This window comes from Sorghum bicolor, chromosome 8, assembly GCF_000003195.3.
Source record: "Sorghum bicolor cultivar BTx623 chromosome 8, Sorghum_bicolor_NCBIv3, whole genome shotgun sequence".
NCBI lineage: Eukaryota > Viridiplantae > Streptophyta > Magnoliopsida > Poales > Poaceae > Sorghum > Sorghum bicolor.
The window spans coordinates 19,802,071-19,811,772 of record NC_012877.2 but is presented as its reverse complement, the minus strand read 5'-3'; the positions used below and the strand labels follow the sequence as shown (position 1 = coordinate 19,811,772).

The 9,702-nt window shown below is 44.2% G+C and overlaps 1 protein-coding gene across 1 annotated transcript; it reads right to left on the bottom strand.

Moving 5' to 3' along the window:
• On the bottom strand, window positions 8,578–9,210 carry LOC8155362 (pentatricopeptide repeat-containing protein At4g18840). Its single transcript, XM_021466005.1, has one exon. It carries the CDS (start codon window positions 9,208–9,210, stop codon window positions 8,578–8,580), a length of 633 nt encoding a protein of 210 aa, XP_021321680.1.

Sequence of the window (9,702 nt, the reverse complement as noted above, 5' to 3'; positions counted from 1 at the left end):
TTGGTACCTTGTATGCACCAGCAGACTTCGTAGTGGTAGAGACCGGAAATGATGAGAGAGCACCTATCATCTTAGGGAGGCCATTCTTGAACACCACGGGAGCTATCATCTACGCCAGTGCTGCCAAGATCAGTTTCTACGTCAAAGGGAAGAAGGAGACATTTTTCTTCAAGAACAAGACTACACAAATTCAAGATCAATCCAGATGTAAATCAAGGAAGAGGACCAATAGGAGAAACAGGAACAAGCAAGTGTGGACCGAGTCAGCGAAGATGGTCACTGTAGTCCATGGAGGCCAAGATCACCAACTTAAGTCACCGTTCTTGACCAAGAAGGACGACCCAGGAATGCCAAGCATTTACTGCTCCATAAATGGATACAACTTCTACAAGACGATTTGCGACACCGGATCAGGCGTCAACATAATGGCCGCAGTCACCTATCGGCTCTTGTTCGGGACCATGCCACTAAGACCAACATACATTCACCTCCAGATGGCAGATCAGACATTTCGAGAAGTTAAAGGAATAGTATCTGATGTCCCAGTCAAAATAGACGATCACTTTGTCTACACTGACTTTCAAGTTGTTGACATGGGAGAAGACGAATATGATCCACCCATCATCCTTGGAAGACCGTTCCTCAGCACCGTTAAAGCAATTATCTACATTGGAACCGGAGAAGTCCATATGCACTTCCCCTCAGAGAAGGTACGCCGTTATTTTACTGACCCTAACTATATCGTTGAAGAATCTAAGCAGGTCAGAAAAAGACGCAACCGCAACCAGAGAAGGCATATCATCAAGGACGGATGGGCAGACTATGAAGGAGAAGTTGTAAGGTCAGAAGATGTAGAGTTTAAACAGAATTATCCAGAGGAGATTGAAGCACCGAGTCAGGTATGGAAAATGAAGATAACTATACAAGAAGAGGAGGCGCTGCCGGAAGTACCGACTACGCCACCCAACGAACCTCAGGACAATTGAGAAAATGGAGAGTCCCGTTTGGAGGACTTAAAAACACCGAACGCCTTGCCAAGAGGTAAACTTGGTAGTTATCCTTTCCCTTTCAATTATTTTAAATAGTTTACTTAGTTAATCATATTCATACTATCTTAAAAATAAAAGAAAATAAAAATGTGAAAAACAGTAAGCCCCATGTGAGTAGACGAGTGGCATAAAACCCATAAGTACATTCACTGTGGTGGCATAAAAATAAAATAATTATTTTTCTGCTCTATAAAAATAAAAATATAAAAACAGGGAGTAATATTTACTAAGGAGTCTCAAGATGATAAAGGCTAGATATTTATGCTAACACTTAATCAGTTCCACAAGCTTTGTTGTCTATTTGAGCTCCACAGAATTTAAGAACCAAGAAGACTAGCAGACGGAGGACATTCTAATCGCTGTCAGAATGCTGCTGACTTTCAACTACACCTCTGCCACCTGCTAGCTACATCAAGAGAAATTACGTCAAAATTCAGCTTGGGGGAGAGCACCCCCATTTATCTCGATAAGTATTTCTATCTATCTTTATACTTATATTATTTTAGAATATTAGAATACAAAAACTAGGAAAAACCAAATAAAGATTTTATGCTTATATATATATATATGTCTTTTGCTTAGTGTGTTTAATAAATAAATAAAGTGGCTATGCTAATCTGTATCTAAATAAAACTTAAGCATAGATATGATAAATAGTTGCTCTGCCTAATTTGCAAATTTTAAGTTCTCTCTCAAGTTTAGATATAACTGTTATAATTTAAAGCTTGCTCTAGACCTAAACTTGTGGGATGAAAACTTGATGTGAAGTCTAAGCTGTTAACGGATATGATATGGGAGGGTTGAGCTACTATTTATCTGTTCCTAGAGATGCTAAAATTCTGGAGAATTTTATCTTTAAAAATCTTTAAAATGTTGCATGATGAGTTCCTGTATGATGAGAGTTTAAATTCCTACCACAGCCATATATGCATGCTTGCTAGACTTTGAGCCACACATTTATTATTTACTGCTTATGAGCATTGAGTGTGGTCAAGCTGTGTAGACCCTTAGGAGCTTGTCATGTGGTTAAATCAAGATTTCACTTGCACGTTCACTCATATATGCTACTTCTATTCCGGAAGTACCATCCACATATATCCACCCATTCCATCTCCAGAACCACCTGAAACTATTCTACTCCTAATCCGGGAGAGAATAACCAAAAATATTTCTGTTTTCCCTTGTGAAGTAAATGCTCAAGTTATCTTGTTACTACCACTTGCTATATTATCTCAAGAGATGAATGCTCTAAAAAAAAGAGAGAGAAAAAAGGGAGAAATAATACGAGGAAATAAAAAGGAGCAAGTGCTCGGAACCTCGAAAGAAAAGAAAAAGTGAGACGAGAGGTAAAAATGGACAAGTGTCCGATAGTAGAATTAGGGGTGCAAGATACCCACCTGAGAGAAAAGAAAAAGAAGAGCATCTCATTCTCCTTATAAAGTTTCAAAAGCAAGGAAGGTATGTATCCCCTCAAAGAGCAAAAGTAGAATTAGACTTCCACCACCATTATTTTCACCATTGTTATTACCATCATCACCATATACCATTCATTCGCCACACATGCACATCTTGATTAAACTTATTGACTTGTTACTTTGGATCCATGGTTTGACTATGCAATAAATGTCTTGTAAGTATGTATATTTTATCTCCCACCTATGAGCTCCAGATATTAAAGCCTTATTAGAATAGGATGAGAGAGAAGGCAATGTCACTATGCCTCATACCACAAATACCACATATCTTGAGAGAAGGCATATACCATCAATGCCTTGGTAAGGATCCAAAAATACCACAAAAGAGAGACCTGAGAGAATCATACAAGGAATCTCTGAGTTTTATTTGAAAATCTACAAAAACCCCAGAGCTATAGCTGATCAAGAATAAGAGACATGGCACTTGGCTAGACTGTTCTATCTTTTAACCACTCAAGACAGAAGTGACAGTTACAAGTCCCATGGTGAAGGTAAAGTAAGTAAGTTTTAAGTCTTGACAGTTTACTCTAACTCAGAGATGAGATTTTATTTAAAAAGCATGTGTACCGTCAAATTTTTAAATATATTGCAACAACTTATGATCCATAGCTGAGTCTATCCTTGCTCAGGGACGAGCAAGAGGTAAGCTTGGGGGAGTTTGTTGACGGTCCTTAAGTATCAAATTTAATTATCAAATAAATAAAGAAAAGGATCCAAATGGAATCAAGATCCAGACTTAGGGTTTTATCTGACAGAATTCCACGAGTTTTGGTGTTTGTCTATTTCTGTAGGGGGTTATCAGGAAATACGGAAGAAAGGCCCACATGTCAGGGTTACGTAAAGGTATTAACGTGCTGCGCAATTATCTTACATCTAGAAGACTCCAGAAGCCACGAGACCGAAGCGGAGGCGAAACGGGGCCAGACCCTGGGCGGCCGCCCAGTTGGTCAGGGCGCCCGCCCTGCCCCTGAGTCCAATCAGGACTCTGCTTTGCGGGAGATCTCCACCGACCTAAAGGATGAATCTAAACCATACAATCTATGTCGGTTTGATCCAAGGGCCCATATTCACTTGAAGGGACTATAAAACCAGACCCCCTGGCCCCTGGAGGAGAGAGCCTCTCAACCCTAATTCATTGTTCCATCAAGGGAGAAGAAGCCTCCGATCAAGATTAGAGCCACCACATCAATTAGATATCTAGATTAGCATAGCTACATAGGATTAGAACTAGAAGGAGTCAATCTTCGATTGGTTTCCGGATCTGTAAGGAGGATTCTTGGTAATTCTCTAATTGTGCTTCTAATTACTTTCTAATTATCTTTGTTCTTCAATATTATGAATATGACTTTGTTCTATTTCAATATATTGCTTATGACTTTGCTCTACTTGCTTATATTCAAGATTATATTGTTCTTAGTTTATCATAGTTATGTACTTGGCTTAGTTAGATACGATCTATATACATGCTTAGGATCGTATAGCGTTTATCCATCGGATCCATGGGTAAATGATAGATATTGTGTAGGCGTGGTGCTTATACCGTATTTATCTGCGATTGTACCCAATATGCCAGATCGTGGGGTAGTTCGTGATAGTGACAGCTTCATTGATTCTTATATAGTCCCCCTCTCGTGTATTGGGCCGGCAGAGCAACATTATTACAGGGGAGTGATTGCTATGTTTCTCATATTCCTTGCTAATATCACTATGCATGGGTGTAGTCTTGTCTTGCAATGATTGCTAAGTATGCTTGCACTAACTATGATATGCTAGACTATATAGTTAAGAATAACTTAGGGAATATTCTTGTAGTTCCTTCTAATACCATGCTAATGACTTTCTAGAGTATCTAATTGAGGTGCTTATCATATTTATTATGTGGCTAGATCAGATTAGTTATCCTTGTCACTATTATTATTTTATATATCTTTTATGTGACACTTATCCCTGTATGATGAGTTAGATATAATGTTCTCAATTATACATGCAGTGATAGATGCTCAATCTCATATTCTATTCTGTAATCAATAGTGATAATTGTTAATCCCTTCCCAGTGGTAAAAATATAAATAACGATACCTGGAATACTTCCCGGTTAAAATGCTGCATCGGTATTAATCTGTGCGCTTGCAGATCCCATTCATTATTTATTTAGAAGAGCAATTGCATATTTCAATACCGCGTCTCTTATATCATGCTGGGGATGACAACTTGGCTTAAGTGGTGTAAGGGATAGGTTTGGCATTTTTGGCACCGTTGCTAGATTTAGAGAACTTAGTCTACTTTTAGTAATGATGTTAAGAATACCCAACACTTGCCACTCCTGCTGACTGATGGAGGGGTGTTGTCAACCTACAAGATGATACAAAGATGAATCACCGATGGAATTAAAGTTGAGAAAATTGAAACATCGGTTTGAGGATACTTACAGTATTATCGGGGACTTCGTACTCGGGATCGATCATGCCGCGATACGTAAGAGCCGATCTGCAGAACAGATGCTCCTTCCATTCTGCCCACCATTGCTTGCACGCCTGAGTGATGAAGGCGGCTGGAACCCACTCTGACAAGACTGCATCTGTATCGGCACTCGATGGCAGTTGGGCTACTCGAATCCATTCAAGGAGGCTGGTGATGGTTTCCTTGGGTTTTATCACATCGGCATAACAGAGTGCAATTGGTAGCTGGCCGAAAGCTAATTGACGAGCTAGTGCCGATGGATTGTAAAACTCGTAACTCTGGACGGAGGTTTTCCCACTGCCAAATAAATTCACTGGTATAGCTCTGGGAGTGATTAGTGCCATCATCACTTCATGATCCTTGTTGAGAGCATCACTGAACGGATTGAAAACCAGAGGAAACATCATAAGGCAACCAGGCTCGCTGCTCTCTGGTCAAGCCCTCGTACAAGGTTTAGAAGAATCGGCTGACCTGATCTGGATTACCTCCTGTGCCAGGCAGAGCTATGACAGCCTCACCGAAGTTTAGGGGAGGACGTGTTGCCGATTCTTCTTCATCCAGTTCATGGTCCTCGGCTATGTCCCTTGGGAAACGCTGTGCAAAAAGATCAAACTCAAGACGCTTGTGCATGTGGAGGCTGAGCCACATGTCAATGAACCACGAGGGACCTCCCAAGTTGCCGATGGGCTGGCCGAGTAGGAGTTTTCTGGTCACTTGGTGAAGGAGGTGATAGGCTGCACCGAGCAGGTATCGGCCGAGGGGAAATCGGCCACCGTTAGCCAGTCTCTCTGCTGCCGATAGATAGACGGAGGTCGGGCCTGCCGATCGACCACAGAATACGAACTTATTCAGCCACATGTTCAGAAAGGTGGTTGGTTCCTTTATATCGACAGAGCCCGTTTTGCGGTACTTCTGAATGTACCCGGACCAGCCGCCGATGGAGCGGGTTTCTACTTTGGCACTAGGCGTGGTGTCAAAGAAGTGGGTGCTATCGGCAGAAGATACGTCTAGGCCGGTAAGCATAACCACATCGGCAAGAGTAGGGGAAGCAGGGCCGTGGCCAAAGACAAAGGCATTGAGCGTGTCCGACCAGAAGTATGATGCAGCTATCAGCAGTGATTCATTCCTATGCATATCGGCAATAGATAACCTGATGCATTGGTCTAGTTTTCTCTCGCCCCATTGGACTTCATTTGAGTGGCTGACCCTCAAGAACCAATCCTTCCATCCCACGGTAGGACTGGGCCAGGAACGGAAGGTAACCTTCCATAGATCCAAAGAGAAATTCTTGGCTCTAAAAGGGATCCTGTTAGTTTCTGCGTTAATAAGGTCGGTTGGATCTGGATTCCCTAACGGACCAAGACTTTGGAGGTGTGGTTGATCGGTGGGGATGACGATTTTGTTGGACAGATTCTAATGGTTTTGAAGGTAAAAGAAAAAACAAAGAAAGAAAAAGAAGATGTTCAGTAAAATAGATTGCGGATGAACAGGGATGCGAGAAAAAGCACAAAAGGTGGAGTGAAGAACTGACCTCAGGAACGGTGAAGTTGATGGTCATCTCGCCACGAAGAGGATGATCGAGGGCTTCGGAGTTCGTGAAGAAGGACTTCGTCGGAGATGTTGGAGCTCTCGAACAGTGCCGCCGCCGGGAAAGTGGAGTTGGAGATGTGGAAAGATGTGATGGGGAAGGAGTACCCGAGAAGGAACTATTTATAGGACAAAACAGGCAAGGGCAAATCTGACTTATCTCCTCGCCGTATCCGTGAAATCTGAGGGTACTCAGGTAGATATGGTAACTGTTCGCACGATGATCAAGGGATTGTGCAGGCGATTTGACAGGAAGCGGTCATTATCCAGAGATATTTTACTGTGCGAGATCTCCTGATCGGTCCATCAGCAGCGCCTTGTAACGGTCATATTGCCGATGGGCGAGTAAAGTGGAGATAGCCGTTTGGGAGGATAAGATATGGACGTCCTGGTCAGTCCATCGGCAAGTCCCTATAACGGTAATATTGCCGATGCGCGACTAAAATGGAAATGTCCATTTGGGAGGTTGAGGATTTCGAAGAATCCGCAGAGGAATAGGATCAGAGTTGTTCAGATTAAGGCTGTCGGTTACCAGATTGGGAGCATTAATTGCGGAAAGGCATCATTACTGCAGAGAATTTCGGAGCATTAATGATTTCATACTCCGAAATTGGGGGGCATGTGTTGACACCGTTTTTGGGCACGTGTCCATGATTGGTAAAGTATGGGTCGGTAAGATAAGACGTCAGTGCTTGATCTACAGGGAGAGTTGCCGATGAGGATGATTGCCGATGGAAGGGTGGTTGAACGTGACCAAGTCCATGGGTGATGATGTGTTTGTGTCGATGGCTATGACAAGGGAGTCTGCCGATGATACGGAAGGAGAGCCTAGAAGTTGCCGATCGGCTTATGGGGGTGTTCTAGTTTGTCACGTGAGGATAGTTTTACATTTTCCTTAGTTATTTAGATCGTTTTGCATACGGATTCTGTTTAATTTGGAATTCGAGTTCTAGTCGTGTTTGGTTGTAGCTCTTTGAGCAGGGTATAAATGTAGACCCTAGGGCTTTGTAATCAACACAATCGATCAATCAATCAAACACCAGTTTTTACTCATATTCCAGCATCTACTATTTCGACGACTTCGTCATACTTTTTCCTTTTATTACGAGTTCTTAGGAATTCATCGACTTAAGCTCGGCGTGTTCTCAAGTTCCGCGTGAATACCTCTTGGCCGTGGCATCCGGGCGCATCGCTGTTGTCGGGACCAAAGTATTCGAGTTACCACCTTTGCCGATAGTAAGGTCAAATCGCTGGCACGCCTTAACGTTTAAATCGGGTATTAGGCCTTTGTGTTTGCAGATCAGCTTTTGCATCAACAGAAATCATGTCTAAACTCCACATTATAGTTGAGAAGAAACATGCCAATGATTAATGACCAATAATCATGGCAAGAACACTTTCCATCTTTCATATGATGAAACCTACTACCGTCCCTCACAATAATTTCCGTGCCAAAAACCTTTGTCACCATCTTACTGAACTCATGACAATCGCCACACACACTAAGGTTCTTGACAATACGGATTGGGCTGCCAGCTTCAACAACAATGAACTCATAAGCAATTGCAATCCATTCGCTGTGCAACTTAATGGCATGAACCTTCTCTTCATCCCCAATGTCATGCAAGACTGATGACATGTCTGGTACATAGCCTGCCTCAGCCAACCTTCTGTCAATCATGCAAAGCATGTTATATATCTGTATAGAATCCTTGTGATCCATGTCCCCTACTAGAAACTTGTGCACAATTCCATGTACCTCCATCAAGCTCCAACCAGCTAACTTGCTGGTGCCACGGTTAGACATCAATTTCCTAACTTTCCTGACTTCATCCCATTTCTTTGCTTTTGCATATATACTTGCAAGGAGGACATAGTGTCCATCATGAGGTGGATCCAGTTCAATTAGCTTATTACCAACAGTTATGCCCAAGTCCACGAGGCCATGTCTCTTGCAAGCTGAGAGGACTGTGCCCCAGAACTGGGTGGGATGTGCATCCCTTCGATCAATTCAATGGCCTCCTGAACAAGACCGCACGACTCAAAAGATCAAACATGCATCCGTAATGCTCCATCTCTGACTCAATGCCATATTTCTCTGCCATCAGCTTCAAATACCACCGCCCTTCATCAACAAGGCCCGTACGGCTGCAGGCATTCAGCACCCCCACAAATGTGATGCTTGTAGGGCAAAACCCCTCACTGACAAACTTCTCAAAGAGCTGGACTGCATCATGCCCCAATCCATGGGTAGCAAGCCCGCAGATCATGGAGTTCCAAGCAAACACATCCCTCTTAGGCATGACATCAAAAACTTCCTTTGCCGCTGCCACACTTCCACACTTGGAATACATATCAACAAGTGCAGCACCTAAGTTCATACTCATTGCTACTCCTGCTCTCTTGACCACTTCATGCACAAACTTCCCCTGCTCAAGCAGCCCCAGCTGTGCAGCTGCTGACAGTGCTGTCACTATTGCCGCTTCATTTGCCTTCACCCCCTGCACCACCATATTCTTAAACACTCCCAGCGCGACCTCCAGCTCCCCTTCCTTTACATAACCTCCTACCACCGTACTCCAAGAAACCTCGTCCCTCATCAGCATTCCATCGAACACCTCCCGTGCAACCGCCACCATGCCCGCTCTCACGTAGCCAACGAGGACAGTATTCCACGTCACCACGTCCCGCACAAGTGGCAGCTCGTCAAACACCTTCCGCATCGCCGCCACGTCTCCGCAGACGCCGTAAAGTGGATCAGCGCGTTGCACACGTAGAGGTCGCCCGCGGCGCCAGCCTTCACGGCCAGCATGTGCATGTGGGCGCCCATCAAGCGGGAGGCGATGGAGATTGCAGCTGTGGGGTCGGCGTTGAGGTGCTTGGAGAGGGAAGCGAGGAGGAAAGTGAAGGAGTGGGGATTGCGGCGTGGGAGGCGCGGGAAGAGGCGGAGCGGGAGCGGGAGCGGGTACGGGAGCACACGGAGGAGGTGGTTCGATGCGAAGGCGGAGGCGTAGCTGGCGCAGCGGAACAGGGAGAGCGGGTAGGAGTGGGAGGCGGCGGTGAGCGGGAGGCGCGGAAGTGCGGCGAGGAGCTGCGGGAGGGCGCACGCGGTAGCGAGGCCGAGAACGGCG